Source organism: Dendrobates tinctorius, unplaced genomic scaffold (genome assembly GCF_039654945.1).
Source record: "Dendrobates tinctorius isolate UK_male_01 unplaced genomic scaffold, ASM3965494v1 ptg000129l, whole genome shotgun sequence".
In the NCBI taxonomy this organism is placed as follows: domain Eukaryota; kingdom Metazoa; phylum Chordata; class Amphibia; order Anura; family Dendrobatidae; genus Dendrobates; species Dendrobates tinctorius.
The window spans coordinates 40,785,795-40,810,257 of NW_027361797.1; the positions used below are offsets into that span (position 1 = coordinate 40,785,795).

The window sequence follows — 24,463 nt, forward strand, 5'->3', positions numbered from 1 at the left end:
GAGCCTGAGGACCGTGGCTCCGGTTGCTCTCGAGTCTGTACCTCCAGGCAAGACTTTTGTCCCTGTCCATCTGCAACCGGAGATCTTCTCGTGGGCTCATTCGTCCAGAGTGGATGGCCATTTCGGGATCAAACGGACCTCTGAACTACTGGCGAGGACGTACTTGTGGTCACATATGGCCCGTGACGTCAGGGACTATATTCAGGCGTGCGTCTCTTGCACCCAGAATTGATCCTCTCGGCAGCGGCCCGCTGGGTTACTCTATCCTCTGCCGGTTGCGGACAGGCCCTGGGAGATGGTCGGTATGGACTTTGTGGTGGGTCTGCCCAAGTCCAGTGGCAGCACCGTCATTTGGGTGATCACCGATCATTTCTCCAAGATGGTGCATCTGGTACCACTCTCTCGGCTACCTTCGGCACGAGGCCTGGCAGCGTTGTTCATTAAACATGTTTTCCGCCTACACGGCATGCTGGATAAGATTGTCAGCGACCGGGGTCCTCAGTTTGCGTCTCGGTTCTGGAGAGAGCTCTGTTCTCTGCTCAACATTGAGCTAAATCTCTCCTTGGCCTATCATCCCGTGACGAATGGGTTGGTGGAGAGAGCCAACCAGACCCTGGTGACATATCTGCGACATTTTGTCTCGGCCAGGCAGGATGATTGGGCATCCTTGCTGCCATGGGCGGAGTTCACCTTGAACAACGCGGTGGCCGACTCCACCGGTCAGACCCCATTTCTCTTAAATTACGATCAGCATCCGCGCGTCCCCGTGTCATCCACTGACTCTAGGGTGGCAGACTGGGCGGTGGAGGCATGTGACATTGGGACCGCATGCAGGATGCTATCCGGGCCTCCAAGGAGAGAATGAGATCCTCCGCCGATACTCACCGGCGCCCTGCTCTGACCTTTGCCCCTGGCGACTTAGTGTGGCTCTCCGCCCGAAACATCAGGCTGCAGGTGGAATCCGCTAAGTTCGCACCACGCTATATTGGCCCTTTCCAGGTCCTCGAGCAGATCAATCCTGTGGTCTACCGCCTGGCCCTTCCACCACACTTGGCTATCTCGGACACGTTTCATGTGTCTCTCCTCAAGCCGGTTCACATGTCCCGATTTTCTGAGCCATCTGCCAGGGCATCAGACCTGTCGTCTGATGAGTTTGAGGTCAATGCCATCGTGGGATGCAAGGGGATGCGGGGCAAAAAGTTTTACTTGGTGGATTGGAAGGGTCATGGTCCAGAGGCCCGGACCTGGGAGCCGGTGGAGAACATCCACGCTCCTCTTCTCATTGCGGAGTGAGGCTCAGAGAGGAGGGGGCCCTAGAAGGGGGGGTAATGTTAGGCATCTGATTTCTGTCGCTGCACAGCGAGAATCCCAAGCCTTGCCTCCGATGGTCTCCCATTCCGCTCCAGCCACAGAGGAGGTTGCTCAGCAAACTCATCGGTCCCAGCGCTCTGCCCAGACCAGCTCTGTGGGTTTGCTTGATGTTGCCACCTCTGGTACAGCTTTGGTAATGCACGCTCCTCAGCAGCGAGATTCTCCAGGGACTAAGTCCTCATGTCGGGCTACTGAGCATGCCTGTGGAGTGATCTCCCATTGGAGATCAAAGGTCACGTGCTCAGGTCCTGCTCGTGTTCGGATTGGCCCATCCGAGAAGCAAGGAAGGTCACGGACGCCTGCGGCTATAAAAGGTTCGCATGGCCGCTCGGTACGCATGTGTTGTGCAGCCTAGCCTGCTAGCACCCAGGCTTAGGCATAGGTAGGACAGAGTTGAGTCAGATATTAGTCACTATCAGTGACTCGGCACGCCTCAGAGCAAGTGCTCCGCGCTCCTTAGCCAGCGTCTATAGCGGCGTTCGTGGCAGCGACGCCGCGCGCTCAGTGGCCTAGAAGGACTCTAACCCCGTGCCTTGGGGTGGAGTTCTGTGGCTGTTTGCTGTGCGCTCTGTGGCCGGGCTCTGTGAGCTAAACAGGCTCCGGCACTCACTTTCAAGCGGCTGTGTGGTTCTGTGAAGTAACAGAATCTGCTCCTGTTCACACTGGGTGACTTAACCCACGTGTGACTGTTTTCACGCCGCTCTTCCCTTCCGCCATTACCTAGCAGCAGTGTACCACCTCTGCACGGTGGACCCCGGGCTGCGAACGCACTCTCTACTATTTTATAATCTGGTGCGTTCCGCCAGCCCTAACAGACAGTAGGTTGGGGGGTTGCAGCAGTTCCGGTGTTGTTTAAGGTCATATCTCCGGTAGTGGGGTCATTGCAGGCTGTAAGCTTTCTTGAAGAGGTGGGTTTTCAGGTTCCGTCTGAAGGATCCGAATGTGGTTGATAGTCGGACATGTTGGGGCAAAAAATTCCAGAGGATGAGGGCTATTCGGGAGAAGTCTTGGAGGCGGTTGGGTGAGGAGCGAATAAGTGTGGAGGAGAGAAGGAGGTCTTGGGAGGATCGCAGATTACGTGAGGGAAGGTATCGGGAGATTCGTTCAGAGACATATGGGGGAGACAGGTTATAGATGGCCTTGTAGGTCAGTATTAGTAATTTGAACTGGATACGCTGAGGGAATGGAAGCCAGTGAAGAGATTTGCAGAGGGGAGAGATGAATTAGTCGGGCAGCAGAGTTAAGGATGGACTGGAGCGGTGCAAGAGTGTTAGCAGGGAGACCACAGAAAAGGATGTTGCAGTAGTCGAGGCGGGAGATGATGAGGGCGTGCACAAGCATTTTAGTAGATTGAGGGTGGAGGAAAGGACGGATTCTGGAAATATTTTTGAGCTGGAGGCAACAGGAGGTAGAAAGAGCTGGGATGTGTGGTTTGGAGGACAGGGCAGAGTCAAGGGTTACTCCAAAGCAGCGGACTTCCAGTACTGGGGAAAGCGTGATGTCATTAATTGTGATAGGTCAGGTAAGGAAGATCTGAGGGATGGAGGAAAGATGATGAGTTCGGATTTGTCCACATTGAGCTTGAGGAAGCGAGAGGAGAAGGAGGATATGGCTGATAGTCACTCCGGGATTCTGGACAGCAGAGAGGTGACTTCTGGGCCAAAGAGGTAGATCTGAGTGTCGTCATCATAAAGGTGGTACTTAAATCCATGAGACTTTATGAGTTGACCCAGACCAAGGGTATAAATTGAGAAGAGTAGGGGTCCTAGAACAGAGCCTTGGGGGACTCCAGCAGAGAGAGGGTGGGATGAGGAGGTAGTGTGGGAGTGGGAGATGCTGAATGTGCAGTGTGAGAGGTATGAGAAGATCCAGGATAGGGCGAGGTCTTTGATGCCAAAGGAGGAGAGGATCTGTAGTAGGAGGCAGTGGTCAACTGTGTCGAATGCAGAGGACAGGTCTAGAAGCAGGAGTATAGAGTATTGTCCGTTTGCTTTGGCTTTAAGTAGGTCGTTAGTAATTTTGGTCAGGGCTGTCTCAGTGCAGTGATGGGGGCGGAAACCAGATTGTAGATTGTCAAAGAGCAAGTTAGATGAGAGGTGAGAGGAAAGTTCAGCGTGGACTTGCAGCTCCAGGAGTTTGGAAGCGAATGGGAGCAGTGCTATTGGGCGATAGCTGGACATAGTGGTTGGGTCGAGGGTTGGCTTTTTAAGGATAGGCGTGATTGTGGCATGTTTAAAAGCAGAAGGGAAGGTACCGGACGTTATCGATAGGTTGAAGATGTGGGTTAGGGATGGGATATGTGTGGTGGTGAGGTTGGGGAGGAGATGGGATGGGGTCAAGTGCACAGGTTGTGAGGTGCGATTTGGAGAAGAGGCGATTAAGCTCCCCTTCAGTGATGTTGGAGAGGGAGGTTATGGGGTTTGGGCATTGGTCTGGTATACAAAGGGGTTGTGGTGGTTGAACAATGAAGACTTGCCTTGTTGGGTCGATCTTATTTTTGAAGTGTGTGGCAAAGTCCTCAGCAGAGATGAGGGAAGTTGGAGGGGGCAGTGGTGCGTGGAGGAGGGTGTTGAAAGTTTTGAATATCTGTTTGGGATTGTAGGATAGCGAAGATACGAGCGTTGTGAAGTAGTCCTGATTAGCAGAGGTGAGGGCAGATTTGAAAGCGAGTGTTGTCTGTTTGAATGCAGTGAAGTCGTCTTGCAAATTTGTTTTCTTCCAACGCCGCTCTGCAGCCCTGGACACTTGCTTTTTAGTGGTGTTATTGTGCCAGGGTTGTCTGTTGGTATGTCGCATTCTGCCATGAACGAGAGGGGCGACCGTGTCAATAGCTGATGCGAGAGTGGCATTGTAGAAAGCAGTGGCACTGTCTGTGTCTTGGAATGAGGATATGGATGCCAGTGGTAGAATAGAGTCAGAGAGCGCGTGGGGGTCTAGTTGTGCAAGGTTTCTGCGGAGGTGTGCATGTTGCTCTGGACATGGGTGCCAGGAGAGGCGGACAGGGATGAGAAAGTGAGTAGATGGTGGTCAGATAGAGGGAGAGGGGAGGTGGTGAAGTTAGAAAGAGAGCAGAGGTGGGTGAAGACCAGGTCTAATGTATGTCCATCTGTGTGGGTGGCTGAGGACCACTGAGTAAGTCCAAAGGATGAAGTAAGGGACAGGAGTTTGGAGGCTGCTGACTTAAGGGTATCAGTGGGGATGTTGAAGTCACCCATGATGATAGTGGGGATGTCAGTTGAAAGAAAGTGAAGAAGCCAGGTAGAGAATTGGTCAATGAAGACAGTGGTCGGGCCTGGAGGTCGGTATATGACGGCCACTTGGAGGTTGGAGGGAGAGTAGATGCGGACAGAGTGGACTTCAAAAGAGGGGAGGATTAGGGAGGGAGGTGGAATTGGGTTGAAGGTGCAGTTGGAAGAAAGGAGAAGGCCCACTCCTCCACCATGTCTGTTGCCAGGGCGAGGAGTGTGGGTGAAGTGGAGGCCGCCGTAACACAGCGCGGCAGGGGAGGTGGTGTCAGAGGGTGTCAGCCAGGTTTCGGTGAGGCCGAGAAAGGCAAGATTGCGAGAGAGAAAGAGGTCATGAATCACATGAAGCTTATTGCAGATGGAGCAGGCATTCCAAAGTGCTCCAGAGACAGGGAGCAGGAGGTTGGGAGTCAATGGCACGGGTTTTAAGTTGGAAAGATTGCGGTAGTTTTTATTAGATAGGGAGCGGTAGGAAGGGGTAGTAATGGGGTTTATAAGCTGTGGGGGTCCAGGATTGGGAGATATGTCACCAGCAGTGAGGAGAAGCAGAGAAAGGGAGAGCAGATGGGAGGATAGTGGTCAGCTCGTATAGGTTTCATTCGGACAGATTTGAGGTTGAGTGGCAGTTCAGCAGAGGAGGTCAGGTGGGGAGGAAAGAGGGAAGGGGAGATGATTATTTGGTTAGAGGGTGCTGGGGTTTGGGGATAGGAAGGAGAGTAAGGATTAAAGGAGCAAACACTGTGAGGGCATATGTAAACATGGTGAAGGAGTAGGAGGGTGAATAGAAAAGCTATATGCAAGTAATAAGAAGTGCTTACTCAGCAGGCATACCCAAAAGAGGCGGGTACATAGTGTGGGATCCTGACTCCTGCCATGACTAACTGCCGTTGTAATAACTCCATCTTCACGATACTATTGCTGCAGTGATACTTATGCTGCAGGGAGACACGTGCCTGACCCGCACACGTGCTCCCATCCCCACTCCAAATCCCCCCACACACATTAAATCCCCCCCATCCCCATGCCAAATCCCCCACTCACTTTAAGTACCCCCCATCCCCATGTCAAATCCACCCACACAATTAATAACCCCCATCCCCACTCCAAATCCCCCGCACATTAAATAACCCCCCATCCCCACTCCAAATCCCTGAAACATTAAATAACCCCCCATCCTCACTCCCATCCTCACTCCAAATACCCACAAACATAAAGTATCCCCTTCCCCACTCCAATCTCCCCCCACATTATGTTCCCCCATCCTCACTCCAAATCCCCCCCACACATTAAATAACCCCCCCATCCCCACTCTAAATCCCCGCACACATTATGTTCCCCCCATCCCCACTCTAAATCCCCCCCCCCTTAATTTTCGGTGGTTTCTTCTGTTCCACCGAGGAGCACACTAACCACCAGCGTTCGCTCTGGGTGCCGGCAAGTGACGTCAGCAGCATGATCACACAACCTGATCATGCTCCTGGCGTCACTCTGACCCGGCGGTCACAGCTTCAATTGTATGTATAGACGCCAGTACAATTGATCCCTGGGAGCCGGCGCTCGGCAGGTTCTCTTGACAGCTGACACAGAGAACGGCCAACTCCCAGGCCGGGGGGGGCGGCAGAATGCAGCCACCGGGGGGAGACACTGAGGACCGCCGCATTAGGCCGCCCGACTGCGCCCCCTTGCTGGCTGCGCCCAGGGCACATGCCCCGGCTGCCCCCCCCCCAGATACCCCTCTGGATTTACCTGTGGATTTACTGTGGATTTGGCCTGCGTTTTTAAACCTGCGGAATCCAATAATGGAATGGGTGTAAAAATGCTACGGAATCCGCACAAAGAATTGACATGCTGCGGAAAATAAACGGCTGCATTATCGCGCTGAATTTTTCGCAGCATGTGCACAGCGGTTTTTTTCCCGTTGGATAACATTGTACTGTATTCTCTGGCGAATCCGCAGCGGATCTGCAGGGCCGAATCCGCTGCGGATCTACACAGGAATCCGCAACGTGTGCACATACCCTTAAAGAAGCTTCGATAGATCCACTCCATGACAGTGCACTGTTCTTAAGACAGATATTGGTCCTAGTGGAGTCAGAGATGAGAACACACCTTTAAACCTCTGATGAGTTTGGAGTTGGACAGACTGTAGTGGGCCCCTGTGCAAAACATTTTTCGGGCCCCCCCTTCATAGGGCAACAAAGTTATTTGTTATTTGTTGTTATCTAATATTGAGGCTATGCAGGGCTGGATATAATATCTGTATAGAATATAATGCAGTCCCCCCATATACTATAATATAGCCCCTCAATAGAATATATGGCAACCCCCTCATAGGATATAATGTAGCCCCTTATATAGTATAATGTAGCCCCTCCATAGAAAACAATGTAGCCGTCCTCATATAGTATAATGCAGCCCCCATAGAATATAATAAATATAATACAGCCCCCCTATAGAATATAATGTAGCCCCAAATAGAATATAAGACAGCCCACCTCCCCATAGAATATAATGTAGCCCCCCATATTATATAACACAGCCTTACCTTATAGAATATAATGTAAAATGTACCCCACATGGTATATAACACAGCTGCATAGTATATAGCCCAGCACCACATGGTATACAGCCCACCATGGTATAATACAGCCCAGCATGGTATATAACCCCCCCAGCATGGTATAATACAGCCCAGAATGGTATAGAGCCCCCGCAGCATGGTATGATACAGCTCAGCATGGTATATAACCCCCCCAGCATGGTATAATACAGCCCAGCATGGTATATAGCCCCCCCCTGCATGGTATAATACAGCCCAGCATGGTATATAGCCCCCGCAGCATGGTATGATACAGCTCAGCATGGTATATAGCCCCCTCCAGCATGGTATGATACAGCCCAGCATGGTATATAGCCCCCCCAGCATGGTATAATACAGCCCAGCATGATATAAAGCCCACCCAGCATGGTATAATACAGCCCAGCATAGCATAGAGCCCCCCCCAGCATGGTATGATACAGCCCAGCATGGTATATAGCCCCCTCCAGCATGGTATGATACAGCCCAGCATGGTATATAACACCCCCCAGCATGGTCCCACAGTCCAGCATGGTATATAGCCTCCCCAGCATGGTATAATACAGCCCAGCATGGTATATAGCCCCCCCAGCATGGTATAATACAGCCCAGCATGGTATATAGCCCCCCAGCATGGTATGATACAGCCCAGCATGGTATATAGCCCCCCCAGCATGGTATAATACAGCCCAGCATGGTATAGAGCACCCCCCAGCAAGGTATGATACAGCCCACCATGGTATATAGCCCCCACCAGCATGGTATGATACAGCCCAGCATGGTATATAACCCACCCAGCATGGTCCCACAGTCCAGCATGGTATATAGCCCCCCAGCATGGTATAATACAGCCCAGCATGGTATATAGCCCCCCCAGCATGGTTTAATACAGCCCAGCATGGTATAGAGCCCCCGCAGCATGGTATGATACAGCTCAGCATGGTATATAACCCCCCCAGCATGGTATAATACAGCCCAGCATGGTATATAGCCCCCCTGCATGGTATAATACAGCCCAGCATGGTATATAGCCCCCGCAGCATGGTATGATACAGCTCAGCATGGTATATAGCCCCCTCCAGCATGGTATGATACAGCCCAGCATGGTATATAGCCCACCCAGCATGGTATAATACAGCCCAGCATGATATAAAGCCCACCCAGCATGGTATAATACAGCCCAGCATAGTATAGAGCCCCCCCCAGCATGGTATGATACAGCCCAGCATGGTATATAGCCCCCTCCAGCATGGTATGATACAGCCCAGCATGGTATATAACCCCCCCAGCATGGTCCCACAGTCCAGCATGGTATATAGCCTCCCCAGCATGGTATAATACAGCCCAGCATGGTATATAGCCCCCCCAGCATGGTATAATACAGCACAGCATGGTATATAGCCCCCCAGCATGGTATGATACAGCCCAGCATGGTATATAGCCCCCCCAGCATGGTATAATACAGCCCAGCATGGTATAGAGCACCCCCCAGCAAGGTATGATACAGCCCACCATGAATATTTAGTTGCAAGCATCATTTCTTTCAACCCTTTGTAAAGCTCAGAATTTTCTTTGCCATGTACATATTTATGTGCTTCTATAATAAATGTATCTTCAGAGCTACTAGAGGAGGAACACGCATATGGCTGTTTAAGTGACCCATGCTGTAGAGATTCGGCTTCACCAGTTACTGGAATAGTGTCAGCACTTAAGGCCTCTGACTCAGTCTTATTACAACCCTTTGTAGACAGTAATGAGTTCCTTAATGGAGCTTGCAAATTACAGCTTCCATGTTCCATGTAATTTTGTGGTACAACAGACAGAGTTGGAGATTGTGAAGTTTGCAGCAAGTCTGAGGTTCTTACAGTTTTCTTTATATCCTCAACTGTAGGTGCTCGGCTTCTTTCACTAGGGGTGGAAACTCCTGTTAACGCTTTATTTTCCACTGCTGGCACCCCTTTCCGAGTACCTACAAGTTCAAGGTTCTGAGCATTCACGGTATCATTACCTGAATTATGAAGGGAATTTGGAATTCTTTCTGGTCTCCACCTTCTATCACCACTATCCCAGATGTTTGTGTTACACTCACTGTACTTAGTCCTAAAATCAGACCGGTTATCATGCAAAATCAAAGCCTCTTCCTCATGATCATCACTGCTTTCTTTGATGTAAGCGTTAACATGATCTAGAGAAATTTCATCTAATCCGTTGAGTTTTGTGAAAACCTGATAATCTTCTGTGGTCGGATTCAATGGTAATTTTCTGCTACTTATTAAATCTTGAGGTATGGTAGAATACATACAACTGCCCAAAGCTGCTCTAGAATTATTTTCCCAGTTACGATCAATCAAATGTTGAGTCTTATCAGACACGTCACAATTAATATTTTTGCATATGGAGGACTTCTCCAAAGTTACATCAGATTCCCTGTGAGTAGAAAAGTATTCACTACAATGACTACTCTGTAAAGTCTTTGTAAAAGGCACCACTTTTTCTTCAGTTGGATTTACTTCACATTTATGTTGCATGATTTTGGTACTATCATCTATTTGTAATTCTTTTTTGGAACCATTTTTTGAACACAAGCCTGGTATTTCCAAGTGGCTTGATATTACTGCATAGTCCATGTTTCCTGGAGTGACAATTTTAGGAAGAGACATCAAAGAAGAGATTTTAGTGCTACTTGACGGGGTGTTTTCATAGGCTGACCCAAGCAGTAGTGTAATGCAGCTCATTTCTGTGATATCAGGTAAAGAATTATTGTGACATCCTGTGTATCCATCAGAGATTCTTTCTGTGTATTCCTGAAGTGCTACAACACACCTCCGGTTATTCTCCATTAAAGCCAAGTCTAATGCTGTATTTCCATCCTGATCCTGAATAGAAGGGTCTCCACCTTTCTGCAACAAGATGATAAGAGCCTTACAACATCCCCAAGAAGCCGCTACATGCACTGGTGTCAGATCATCTATAGATCTGACATTCGGATTTCCACTGTGTTGTAGTATCAGTTTTAGACATCTCAGGGCACACTCACTTTCCTTCCCTGAAGCAAAGTGAATGGCAGCAATGCCATTGGGAAGAACAAAATTTGGGTCTGCTCCACATTTTAAGAGATTTTCAACTTCCTTGGCGTCTTCGTTCTCCACCGCCTCACACAGCTTTTGGGCCAAATCCTCCATCCTGCCATGGGCCGCCAGGACTTGTCAGGGAGAATGGCGGGAATTACAAGGGCTCGGGGTTCGGGCACAGGGGCGGCCGCGGCTCCATAGCAGTCGCGCGTGGCCGCCCCTGTGCCCGAACCCCGAGCCCTTGTAATTCCCGCCATTCTGCCTGACAAGTCCTGGCGGCCCATGGCAGGATGGAGGATTTGGCCCAAAAGCTGTGTGAGGCGGTGGAGAACGAAGACGCCAAGGAAGTTGAAAATCTCTTAAAATGTGGAGCAGACCCAAATTTTGTTCTTCCCAATGGCATTGCTGCCATTCACTTTGCTACAGGGAAGGAAAGTGAGTGTGCCCTGAGATGTCTAAAACTGATACTACAACACAGTGGAAATCCGAATGTCAGATCTATAGATGATCTGACACCAGTGCATGTAGCGGCTTCTTGGGGATGTTGTAAGGCTCTTATCTTCTTGTTGCAGAAAGGTGGAGACCCTTCTATTCAGGATCAGGATGGAAATACAGCATTAGACTTGGCTTTAATGGAGAATAACCGGAGGTGTGTTGTAGCACTTCAGGAATACACAGAAAGAATCTCTGATGGATACACAGGATGTCACAATAATTCTTTACCTGATATCACAGAAATGAGCTGCATTAGGCCGGTTTCACACTAGCGCATTTTCAACGCGCGCACGGCCGGGGGTAGCTCCGCCCCCGATCCGGCTCTCTGCCCGGCGTGCCCGCCCCTTCCTTGTAGCGCCGCCTCCTAGCGGACAGCGGCGCCTGCGATCGGCGCACCCTATCTTTAGCATAGGGTGCGCCGATCGTGCGCAGGTCGTGCGCTAGTTGCGCTTTGAGCTGCGTTGCGCACTTATGACGGTGCGCCGTGCGCGCCAAAATCCGAAAAGTTCGATTTTGGCGCGCACGGCGCACCGTCATAAGTGCGCAGCGCAGGTCAAAGCGCAACTAGCGCACGGCCTGCGCACGATCGGCGCACCCTATGCTAAAGATAGGGTGCGCCGATCGCAGGCGCCGCTGTCCGCTAGGAGGCGGCGCTACAAGGAAGGGGCGGGCACGCCGGGCAGAGAGCCGGATCGGGGGCGGAGCTACCCCCGCCGTGCGTGCATTGAAAATGCGCTAGTGTGAAACCGGCCTTACACTGCTGCTTGGGTCAGCCTATGAAAACACCCCGTCAAGTAGCACTAAAATCTCTTCTTTGATGTCTCTTCCTAAAATTGTCACTCCAGGAAACATGGACTATGCAGTAATATCAAGCCACTTGGAAATACCAGGCTTGTGTTCAAAAAATGGTTCCAAAAAAGAATTACAAATAGATGATAGTACCAAAATCATGCAACATAAATGTGAAGTAAATCCAACTGAAGAAAAAGTGGTGCCTTTTACAAAGACTTTACAGAGTAGTCATTGTAGTGAATACTTTTCTACTCACAGGGAATCTGATGTAACTTTGGAGAAGTCCTCCATATGCAAAAATATTAATTGTGACGTGTCTGATAAGACTCAACATTTGATTGATCGTAACTGGGAAAATAATTCTAGAGCAGCTTTGGGCAGTTGTATGTATTCTACCATACCTCAAGATTTAATAAGTAGCAGAAAATTACCATTGAATCCGACCACAGAAGATTATCAGGTTTTCACAAAACTCAACGGATTAGATGAAATTTCTCTAGATCATGTTAACGCTTACATCAAAGAAAGCAGTGATGATCATGAGGAAGAGGCTTTGATTTTGCATGATAACCGGTCTGATTTTAGGACTAAGTACAGTGAGTGTAACACAAACATCTGGGATAGTGGTGATAGAAGGTGGAGACCAGAAAGAATTCCAAATTCCCTTCATAATTCAGGTAATGATACCGTGAATGCTCAGAACCTTGAACTTGTAGGTACTCGGAAAGGGGTGCCAGCAGTGGAAAATAAAGCGTTAACAGGAGTTTCCACCCCTAGTGAAAGAAGCCGAGCACCTACAGTTGAGGATATAAAGAAAACTGTAAGAACCTCAGACTTGCTGCAAACTTCACAATCTCCAACTCTGTCTGTTGTACCACAAAATTACATGGAACATGGAAGCTGTAATTTGCAAGCTCCATTAAGGAACTCATTACTGTCTACAAAGGGTTGTAATAAGACTGAGTCAGAGGCCTTAAGTGCTGACACTATTCCAGTAACTGGTGAAGCTGAATCTCTACAGCATGGGTCACTTAAACAGCCATATGCGTGTTCCTCCTCTAGTAGCTCTGAAGATACATTTATTATAGAAGCACATAAATATGTACATGGCAAAGAAAATTCTGAGCTTTACAAAGGGTTGAAAGAAATGATGCTTGCAACTAAATATTCATCATCAACATCGAATGAAGACAAAAGTCCTTTTTTTACACCTCGTACTAAAAGTAGACTCCATTGTTACAATTTTCGACAGAACATTTCTTCGCTCTTCGATGAGTCTGTGGAAATGCCCAAACGAGGCAGGCGAGTAAGGAGACCAGAAGATCCCCTAGCAACATTCTCACATGATCTTACACCAGATAAATTTTTGCCTAGGAAGAGCTCTCACTCTCCGGGTGTGATCTATGAATCTAAGACGTCGAATACATCTGATACCCTCAATATTGTTGATGCTAAAAATCCGTTAGAGCGGACTTCACTGAAAAATATTCTACAGGATGATAAGGAAAATGACTCTGAGCTACAAACAACCGTCGATATCAGCAACTTTCTCACAGATGATCTTTCCTCAGAGGCAGAAGTTAAATCCAGGGAATTGAAGCAAACTGCTAGTAACCATTGTGTTGAAGGTGCGGTTTTGGACAGTGCATGGCTAACAGAAGATGGTGAATCTGAGATTAGTGGAGTTGCTGACCAGAAAAACAGAGAAGTTATTACTACCAGGGAAGATAAATCATTGCCTACGTCTTTATGTAATCAATCTTTTTATCATAGTACATTCATAGAAGACACAGCTGTGAATAGCCGTAAAGTTCCACGTTACAGCTTTAGCAGACTTTCTTCCATCGTGAAAGTTGAGGAAAGCATTGCTCAACTAGATTTAAGTACAGTTGATGATTCTGACAGCCAAGAAGTGCCACTATCACCTGGTGGACGCCCAGTTAACATAAGCCAGGCAGAGCCTGTTGAATATCTCTATAAGGATAATGATAAAGGACATGTACTTATCGAAAAGCATATGCCATCTATGGATCAGTCTGGCACCAATCTTCCAAGAAATTCTGACAATACCATTATTTATGACTGGAGAAACTATAAAATTAACCCTATAACCATGAATAGGGCCCCTCCTTTAAATTCACCTAATCGAGTGGCTATAGAACTCTACAGATTGTCTAATGATGAAATTGCCAGCAGATTTAGAGGGTTCGGAGATGAAACTGTGCAAGTAACTAGTCAAAATCGGAAAATGTGCATCTTATTATTAGATAAACGTTTAAAGGAGCAAACATCAAATAGACCGTCAGGTTTGTCCATTGAATATAGCACAGAACTGTCTTTAGCCCTTCACACCTTTAACATTCCAGACTGCAGGAAAGATGAGGCAGCGCTTTCACAAGAATTTGACCAACCAGATAAAACCCGAAAGTGGAGAGAGGGTGTCTTAAAATCTAGTTTTAATTACTTATTGTTGGATCCCAGGGTCACTCGAAATCTTCCATCTCGTTGTCATGACTTATCTCCAGTAGATTGCTTCCATACTTTTGTCAGCGCTATTTTTTATGTACAGCCCACCATGGTATATAGCCCCCACCAGCATGGTATGATACAGCCCAGCATGGTATATAACCCACCCAGCATGGTCCCACAGCCCAGCATGGTATATAGCCCCCCAGCATGGTATAATACAGCCCAGCATGGTATATAGCCCCCCCAGCATGGTATAATACAGCCCAGCATGGTATATAGCCCCCCCAGCATGGTATGATACAGCCCAGCATGGTATATAGCCCCCCCCAGCATGGTATAATACAGCCCAGCATGGTATATAGCCCCCCCCCAGCATGGTATGATACAGCCCAGCATGGTAAATAGCCCCCCATAATGGTATAATACAGCCCAGCATGGTATATTGCCCCCCAGCATGGTATAATACAGCCCAGCATGGTATATAGCCCCCCAGCATGGTATAATACAGCCCAGCATGGTATATGGCCCCCCCAGCATGGTACAATACAGCCCAGCATGGTATATAGCCCCCCAGAATGGTATAATACAGCCCAGCATGGTATATAGCCCCCCAGAATGGTATAATACAGCCCAGCATGGTATATAGCCCCCCAGCATGGTCCCACAGTCCAGTGCTCACACTGAGTTAAAAAACAAAACAAAAAAAACACAACACACTCCTCACCTTCTCCTCGTGCCTGCGTTGCTCCCGGCTCCTCTCCTGAACTGCCTGGTACACAGTGAGAGGGCGATGACGTCATCGCGCACCCGCTGTGTCAGAGGCAGAGCGGGGAATGATGGGAGAGGGAGCGTCAGCTGACGCTCTCTCCTCCAGGCTCCATCATTGCCTCCTTTAATGCGGGGGGTGGATTCGGAGCTGGGGGCAGGCGGGCCCCCCTGCCTCACAGCGCTTGTCTCCTCATTGCACTGCACATGGCTAATTTGAATTTTGACATAATTAGCCATGTGGTGCTGGAGGCTGGAAGGGCCCCCCTCTCCTCCGGGGCCCCTGTGCAATGCAGCGGCTGCAGGGGCGGTAGGTACGCCTCTGGATAGTATACCTAAGGCAGCACTAATCGCAGAAATAATGCTTAAAAATGAATTCCTCACTGATTCAGTCTGCAGCCTTTCCTGCATGATCCTGAAAAATTCAGTTTTGTAGAAATGCAGACAGGGCAGAGGGGGGAGGTACCTGCTGCAGACAGGGTCGAGGTAGGGAGGCTCCTGCTGTAGACAGGGCAGAGGGGCGAGGTTGCTGCTAATAATAATAATCTGTCATGGTATGCCTAGGTTACTTTAGGCAAAAACCCCGGGACCCCTGCGATGTCCCTCAGACTAGGGGAACCCTGTCTGACCCTCTACCCAGGGTTTACACTGAAGGTGTGCCTGCCTGAGCCTCCACCCTGTCCCTGTCTCCTGTCCAGCCCTAAGCTGAACCCACCACCCTCCACCCAGTGAGGGGACCAGACACCAGACCCCACAAATACGTATGGACAGGGGTAAAATAAACACCACACAGTTAATACACAAGGGAATACAATAATGTGCAAGGGCAACCAAAAATATATATAACAGATTGGAGAAAGAACCACTGAGGGATATACTGCACCAGATATCAGACGCTCCAACACCACCACTGCTGACCGGTATTGCTAGCACTAGGCTAAAGCTATAGTCGGCGACGCCCATAGTCAGGACGAACTATTTAAAGACCAAGGGCGTGGCCCAGCCCTCAGTCAGCATGACAACCTGGTTAACCCTATCCCGACTGGAACAGAATACCCAACAGGGTATTACCGCTGTCTGCCGGACACCCTGGTGTGAACAGTGTCCGACATGACAGTACCCCGCCTTCTACGAGGGACCTCCGGAACCTCACCATGTTGAGGACCTGGCTTGTCCGGATGGCGACGATGGAACATAGTAACCAGTCGATCAGCATGAATGTCAGAGGCCGGCACCCATGTCCTCTCCTCAGGACCATAGCCACGCCAGTGGACCAGGTACTGTAGAGTGCGACGTACAACCCTAGAGTCCACCACTTTGGACACCTCAAATTCCAACGCGCCATCCACCAAGACGGGAGGTGGTGGCCCGGGGGAACCATCCACCAAACCCACGACCTTCTTTAGCAATGCTTTGTGAAATACATTATGAATCTTATACACAGCCGGCAACTCCAAACGAAATGCCACTGGGTTGATCACTGCGGATATTCTAAATGGGCCAATGAACCTGGGACCCAACTTAAGTGACGGTATCTTGAGCTTAATGTTCCTAGTAGATAACCACACCCAATCACCCACACACAGGTCCGGACCTGGCACACGTCTGCAGTCAGCCACCCGTTTGTACCTGGAACCCACCTTCAACAAGCGCTGCTTGACTCTCCTCCAAACAGACGACAATTGAGCTCCCAACTGGTCCTCTTCAGGGACGCCAACTGAGCACCCCTGACGCAAGGTGCAAAATTGAGGATGTTGACCATACACACAAAAAAAAGGAGATTCCCCAGACGATTCCTGGCAATGGTTGTTTATTGCGAATTCTGCCAGAGGAAGAAACGCTGACCACTCTTCCTGATTGTCGGAAATAAAGCAGCACAAGTATTGCTCCAGGTTTTGTTTCATCCGCTCAGTCTGTCCATTCGACTGAGGGTGGAAAGCCGATGAATGAGATAATTTGATTCCAAGGCGAGAACAAAAAGCTCTCCAAAACTTTGCCACAAACTGCGTACCTCGATCAGACACAATGTCAGACGGGACACCATGAAGTCTGACCACCTCGCGAATAAATATCTGAGCAAGAGTCTTAGCATTGGGCAAAGACGGTAAAGCAACGAAATGTGACATTTTGGAGAACCTATCAACAATTACCAAAATGACCGAGTTCCCTGCCGAGGCGGGCAAGTCAGTAATAAAATCCATGGAAATCTCAGTCCATGGCTTACTGGGCACCCCGAGAGGCTGCAAGCTACCAGCGGGACGGGAACGAGGAGTCTTGGCCCGTGCGCACGTGGTACAGGCAGCCACATATGAGGCCACATCCTGCCGGATTTTAGGCCACCAAAAACGACGCGATACCAGTTCCAGAGTGCTCTTAACCCCTGGATGACCTGCCAGTACCGTGTCGTGATGTTCGCCCAACACTCTAGAGCGTAGATGTAGCGGCACAAAAGATTTATTAGCAGGTAACCCCGGCGGTACCACCTCCTGAGCCTCGGCAATCTCTGCCTCAATCTCTGTCGTGATGGCAGATACCACCACACCCTTTTGGAGAATAGGCACCGGCTCTTCACATAACTCTCCACCAGGAAAACACCTGGATAAAGCGTCTGCCTTAACATTCTTCGACCCAGGTCGATAGGTAACAATGAAGTTGAACCGGGTGAAGAATAATGCCCAGCGAGCCTGTCTGGAGGACAGGCGCTTAGCAGATTCTAAATAAAGCAAATTCTTATGGTCGGTTATCACAGTAATCTGATTAACAGCCCCCTCCAAGAAGTGTCGCCACTCCTCAAATGCCAATTTGATGGCCAATAGTTCCCTGTTGCCAATATCATAATTACGCTCCGCAGGCGACAGCTTCTTGGAGAAGAAGGCACACGGATGCAACTTGGCCCAAGAAGGGCCCTGAGACAGTACAGCCCCCACTCCAACCTCCGACGCATCCACCTCCACGACAAACGGTAAGGAGACATCGGGCTGCACCAGAATGGGCGTTGAGGCAAAACTATTCTTGAGGAATTCAAACGCCTGTACCGCAGGCTCAGACCAGTCAGAAAAGTCGGTACCCTTCTTAGTCATGTCAGTCAGTGGTTTGGCAATCATAGAGAAGTTCTTAATAAATTTCCTATAGTAATTGGAGAAGCCAAGAAATCGCTGAAGCGCCTTAAGATTATCAGGCCGATCCCAATGTAGTACCGCCTGCACCTTTGCGGTGTCCATCTTAAAACCTGAGGCGGAGATTATATAACCCAAGAACGGTAGCTCCTGTACGAAAAACACACATTTTTCAAGCTTAACATAGAGCCTGTTCTCTCTGAGCAACTGCAGAACCTGTCTAACATGCTCTATATGTGTATCATGGTCGCGAGAGAAAATGAGGATGTCGTCAAGATAAATTATAACAAACCTCCCCAACAACTGAGAGAAGACATCATTAATGAAGTGTTGAAAGACCGCCGGTGCCATAGTCAACCCAAACGGCATTACCAAACTCTCATAGTGACCCTCAGGGGTATTGAACGCTGTCTTCCACTCATCCCCCTGACGGACTCTTATAAGATTGTACGCCCCCCTGAGGTCCAGTTTGGAGAACCACCTGGCACCAACCACTTGGTTGAATAAATCGGGTATAAGTGGCATAGGGTAAGGATCACGGACCGTAATCTGGTTGAGTTCTCTGAAATCCAGACACGGGCGTAAACCGCCATCCTTCTTTTTAACAAAGAAGAAGCCAGCAGCCAGAGGAGAAGAGGAAGGTCTAATATGACCCTTGCTCAGGCTATCCGCAATGTATTCCTTGAGAGCTAGCCTCTCGGGACCTGAGATATTAAACATTCTAGCTTTAGGTAACTTGGCCCCTGGTTTCAACCTAATAGCACAGTCATAGGGGCGATGCGGTGGTAGTTCCGAACAACCCTTCTCAGAAAATACATCCGCATAATCCAGCAACGGCTCCGGGATACTGGGGGTCAAAGCGGAAATACATGTAGCCAGGCACCTCTCCTGACACTCCCTGCTCCACTGAATTATGTCCTGGGTCTTCCAATCAATAACAGGATTATGCATTGACAACCATGGAAAGCCCAGAACCATCTGAGCCGGTAAGTTACTAAGCACCTTACAAGTTACCCGCTCTGAGTGTAATACTCCGATGTGGAGTTGTATATCCAACACACACTCTGTGATCTCCCCTTGAGACAACGGGGAAGCATTGATGGTAACCACCCGGATGGGGTTCGGCAATTTCTCCACCGGAAATCCCGCTGTATGCGCGAACCTCTCATCAATGAGATTGGCAGCTGAGCCACTATCAATAAATACTGTAATAGAGAGCATTTGCCCCCCAAGTACCACCCTAGCAGGGAGCATACACTGGGAAACCATGACGGAGGATACACAAAGGCTCAGACTAGACTCCTCCAAACCCTCTGAGCCTATCAGTTTTCCGCCGGCGCGCCCTTCTTAGGTACCAGGGGGCAAGCGTTAATAAAATGTCCTCCTTTGCCACAAAAAAAACAGAGCCCCTGCCTTCTGTGCCAAGGACGTTTAGGCTTGTTACTCGGTGACTGTGCTATACCAGCGATCTGCATGGGTTCCACGGATTCACCCGCGGCAACCTCACCGACCACTCCCCCACCTCCCGGAGGCAACGAAACCAGCGCCCCCTGACGGAGACGTCGGTCTATGCGTACTACAAGTGCCATCGCAGCCTCCAGAGAGGCGGGAGTCTCGTACATTAGGAGAGTCTGTTTAACCCTTCCAGAAACCCCATGCAAAAATTGACTTTTAAGCGCAGGGTCATTCCACTGCGTGTCCACCGCCCAGCGCCGGAATTCCGTGCAGTAATCCTCAGCTGGTCGATCACCCTGTAGCAGTGAGCGTATCTTAGACTCTGCTAAGTTTAATCTATCCGGATCGTCATAGATCAAACCCAGAGCAGAGAAAAAAAAATCTACAGATTCAAATGCCTGTGAGTCTGAAGGGAGTGAAAAGGCCCAGGCCTGTGGGTCACCACTCAGCAAAGAAATCACCAAGCCCACGCGTTGAGCCTCATTACCTGAGGAATGTGGACGCATACGGAAATACAATTTGCATGATTCACGAAACACCGTGAACTTACCACGATCACCAGCAAATCGTTCAGGAAGGGGAAACTTGGGCTCAGCTGCCCTGGCTGCAGCCTCAGCAGGTACTGCAGGAGCTGACAGGCCTTGTTGCTGGACCGCCCCCCTGAGTTCAGTGACCTGTATGGATAGAGCCTGCAGCTGCTTTGTTAGGGAAAGTATAGGATCCATAGTAAGTAACCCCTATATTCCCTATCTGTACCTTTTTTTTTTTTTTTTTTTTTTTTTTTCCTCACTTTATTATTTGGGCCGACTATAATGTCATGGTATGCCTAGGTTACTTTAGGCAAAAACCCCGGGACCCCTGCGATGTCCCTCAGACTAGGGGAACCCTGTCTGACCCTCTACCCAGGGTTTACACTGAAGGTGTGCCTGCCTGAGCCTCCACCCTGTCCCTGTCTCCTGTCCAGCCCTAAGCTGAACCCACCACCCTCCACCCAGTGAGGGGACCAGACACCAGACCCCACAAATACGTATGGACAGGGGTAAAAGAAACACCACACAGTTAATACACAAGGGAATACAATAATGTGCAAGGGCAACCAAAAATATATATAACAGATTGGAGAAAGAACCACTGAGGGATATACTGCACCAGATATCAGACGCTCCAACACCACCACTGCTGACCGGTATTGCTAGCACTAGGCTAAAGCTATAGTCGGCGACGCCCATAGTCAGGACGAACTATTTAAAGACCAAGGGCGTGGCCCAGCCCTCAGTCAGCATGACAACCTGGTTAACCCTATCCCGACTGGAACAGAATACCCAACAGGGTATTACCGCTGTCTGCCGGACACCCTGGTGTGAACAGTGTCCGACATGACATAATCTTTATTTATATAGCGCCAACATATTCCACAGAGCTTTACAGTTTCAAAACACAAGTCATAAGTAACAACGTTAACAATACAATAATTAAAGAAAAATAAGATGACCCTGCTCGTGAGAGCTTACAATCTACAATGAGGTGGGGGAGAAACAAAGTACAGGTGTGTATTTACAATGGTATATTTACAATGATGGTCCAGCCATCTTGAGGGAATGAAGGATGGATGGAGCTAGTGAATGGGCTACACATGCACACTTACACATAGAATGACTGATTAGTGAACGTGATAGGCCGCTCTAAACAAATGTGTTTTGAGGGAGCACCTGAAAATATGCAAATTGTGGATAGTCCTAATTTCTTGGGGTAGAGCATTCCAGAGGATTGGCGCAGCGTGGGAGACATCAGAGTCGGGAGTGGGAGGTACGGATTAGTGCAGAGGTTAGTCGAAAGTCGTTTGCAGAGCGCAGCAGTCGGTTAGGCCGATAGACAGAAATGAAGGAGGAGATGTACAGGGGTGCTGCACTGTGGAGAGCTTTGTGGGTGAGAACAAGTACTTTGAATTGGATCCTATAATGAATGGGCAGCCAATGTAAGGACTGGCGAAGAGCGGACGTGTCCGAGTACCGATTTGCCAGATAGATGACCCTGGCTGCTGCATTAAGTATGGACTGGAGAGGGGATAGTCAAGTAACGGGGAGGCCAATTAATAGAGCATTGCAGTAATCCAGGCGGGAGTGGATCAATGCTACAGTGAGGGTTTTTGTTGTTTCCATGGTGAGAAAAGGGCGGATTCTAGAGATGTTCTTTAGGTGTAAGTGGCAAGAGCGGGCAAGAAATTGTATATGGGATGTGAAGGAGAAATTGGTGTCAAACATAACACCCAGACAGCGCGCCTGCTGCCGGGGTGTTATTGTGGCGCCACCCACGGAGAGGGAAATGTCAGATTTAGGGAGGTTAGTAGACGACGGGAGCAGAAGTTCAGTTTTGGAGAGGTTGAGTTTCAGATAGAGAGCGGACATGATGTTGGAGACTGCGGACAAACAGTCACCTGGCATTCTGTAGTACAGCGGGGGTAAGGTCGGGGGAAGACGTATATAGTTGTGTGTCATCAGCATAAAGATCAGATTCAAAGGAATAAATTTTATGGATTAACGTGCGCTGCTGAACAATCACTCCTTCAAAGGTGTGTACTTTATATTTTTATTTCCCAACGCGTTTCGAAGTTAGAAACTTCTTCATCAGGGGAATAAAAATATAAAGTACACACCTTTGAAGGAGTGATTGTTCAGCAGCGCACGTTAATCCATAAAATTTATTCCTTTGAATCTGATGATTCGTGGTCACGAAGTGGCCATTTGGAAGTGCAGCAGGCTGACTCTTGTTCCTTTTTGTTTGAAACTCTCCTACATATGGTGAGTATAATATATTGAATATATCTATTTTTTCTCGGATAAGACCCTATTGCGCTCTTTGCCTTTCAGTTGTAACCATCAGCATAAAGATGGTATGGTACTGAAAGCCAAATCTGCTGGTGGTCTGTCCAATTGGGGCCATGTAGAGAGAGAAGAGAAGGGGGCCAAGGACTGAGCCCTGAGGTAACCCGACAGCGAGAGGAAGAGGAGATGACGTGGAGCCAGAGAACAAAACACTGAAGGAGCGGTCAGAAAGATAGGAAGAGAACTAGGAGAGAGCAGTGTCCTTAATGCCTAGTGAGTGGAGCCTAGAGAGTAGGAGATGGTGGTCAACAGTGTCGAAAGCTGCAGATAGGTCAAGAAAAATGAGCAGAGAGAGGTTACTGTTACGTTTTGCTGTCAGAAGGTCATTGGTCACTTTGAGTGCAGTTTCAGTCGAATATAGGGGGCGGAAGCTGGACTGTGAAGGGTCTAGAAGGGAGTGAGTGGAGAGGTAATGGGTAAGGCAGGAGTAAACTAGGCGCTCCAAAAGTTTAGAGATGAAGAGATTGGAGACTGGTCTGTGGTTGTTTGTGCAGGATGGGTCGAGAGCGTGTTTCTTTAGTAATGGAGTAACGATGGCGTGTTTGAAGGAGGATGGGAAAATGCCCAAGGAGAGGGAGAGATTAAAGATTGCAGTTAGGTGAGTTGTGACAACTGGAGAGACTGGAGGAGATGTGAGGGAATGGGGTCGGTAGTGCATGTGGTCGGACGAGAGGAAGAGAGGAGTCTGGAGACTTCTTTTTCTGTGATGGGATCAAATGTGGAAAGTGAGCCAGGGGAGATGCAGGAAGGGATGGGAGTCACAGCACTTGGTGGTTGGGAGCAGATTTCCTGACAGATATTATCTATTTTTCTGTAAAGTGGGAGGCCAGGTCATCAGCACAAATGTCTGTGATAGGGGCTTGTGTTTTTGGCCTGAGGAGGGAGTGAAAAAAGTGTCAAAAAGTTTCTTGGGGTTGTTGGCTAGTGAGGAGATCAGGGTGGTGAAGTAGATCTCTTTGGCGAGGTGAAGGGCAGCGTTATGGGTTCTTAACATAAATTTGAAGTGGATGAAGTGTTCTGGTGTGTGGGTTTTTCTCCATAAGCATTCAGCACTCCTAGAGCATCGCTGGAGAAGTTGAGTTTGCGATGTGAGCCAGGGCTGTTTTACTCTGTGCTTGGAGGTTCTGAGGGTGAGGGGAGCTACTTGGTCAAGGGTGTTTCTAAGAGTGTCGTTGTAGTGATGAACAGCCAGATCAGGACAGGAAAAAGACATTTGGGGACAGTGATGAGTGTAGGGAGTCTGAAAGTGTCTGAGGGTTAATGGCTTGTAGATTTCTGAATATGTGGTAGGTAGGAGCGAGCTGGGGTGGGTGAGGATTTGTGAGCGTGAAGGAGAGAATGTTGTGGTCAGAGAGTGGAAGCGGTGAGTTATTTAGGTGGGACATTGAACAGAGCCGGACAAAGACCAGATCAAGGGTGTTACCGTCCTTGTGTGTCTCAGAGGTTGAAAGCTGCAAGAAGCCTAGAGAGGTGGTTAGTGATAGAAGCTGGGATGCAGATGTGGAAGTAGGGCTGTTAATGGGGATGTTGAAGTCTCCGAGAATAAGAGTTGGTAGTTCTGAGGACATGAAGTGCGGCAGCCAGGCTGAAAAGTGGTCAAGGAAGTGGGTGGGTGAGCCTGGGGGCTGGTATATGACTGCTACTCAGAGAGAGGGGATGGAAGAGCCTGATGGTGTGGACCTCAAAAGAAGGGAATGAGAGTGATGGAACTGGGGGGATGACCTGGAAAGTGCATTGTGGGGACAGGAGTATGCCGACTCCACCACCATGTCTGTTTGTGGGTCTCGGGGAATGAGAGAATTGTAAGCCACCATAGGAAATGGCAGCAGGAGAGACAGTGTCAGAATCCTGAATCCAGCTTTCAGTGAGGTCCAACAGATTAAGAGAGTTGTTCAGAAAGTAGTTGTGCAGGAAAGGAAGCTTGTTACAAACAGACCGTGGATTCCAGAGGGCACAATTAAAAGATGGAGATGAGGGAGTGAAAGTAATATTAATAAGATTATTATGGTTTTGATGTGAGGTAGGGTAGGGGTTGAGGTTGGGGGATGGTGGACCAGGGTTGGGGGAGATGTAGCCTGAAAATCAGTAGGAGTAGGAAGATAAAGGGCAAGTAGTTGTTGGAATTTTAAGTAGTTTTTTTCTGCACTTTGTTTGGGCAAGATGGGCTGAGGTTTCTCAGGAAGGTGAGGAGTGTATGAGAGCTGTACATGGGAGAGGGAAGAAT

At 48.9% G+C, this 24,463-nt stretch overlaps 3 protein-coding genes across 4 annotated transcripts in view; 2 read left to right on the forward strand and 1 right to left on the reverse strand.

Annotated features, from left to right (window-relative positions):
• The window catches only part of LOC141047858 (uncharacterized), an 83,526-nt gene extending 73,047 nt beyond the window's left edge, over positions 1–10,479 (reverse strand). The window contains exons 1-2 of the mRNA XM_073543187.1: positions 8,617–10,479; positions 6,363–6,400 (exon numbers count right to left, since the gene is read on the reverse strand). Coding sequence (XP_073399288.1) covers positions 6,363–6,400; positions 8,617–10,376 — 1,798 coding nt within the window. The 5' untranslated portion in view covers positions 10,377–10,479. The remainder of the gene's footprint in view (positions 1–6,362; positions 6,401–8,616) is intronic.
• The window catches only part of LOC141047839 (uncharacterized), a 248,460-nt gene that overhangs the window by 109,034 nt on the left and 114,963 nt on the right, over positions 1–24,463 (forward strand). The window lies entirely within an intron of this gene.
• LOC141047834 (uncharacterized) lies at positions 11,516–14,516 on the forward strand. The gene has a single exon (XM_073543156.1). The coding sequence runs from the start codon at positions 11,578–11,580 to the stop codon at positions 14,257–14,259; it is 2,682 nt and encodes an 893-aa protein (XP_073399257.1). The 5' UTR covers positions 11,516–11,577; the 3' UTR covers positions 14,260–14,516.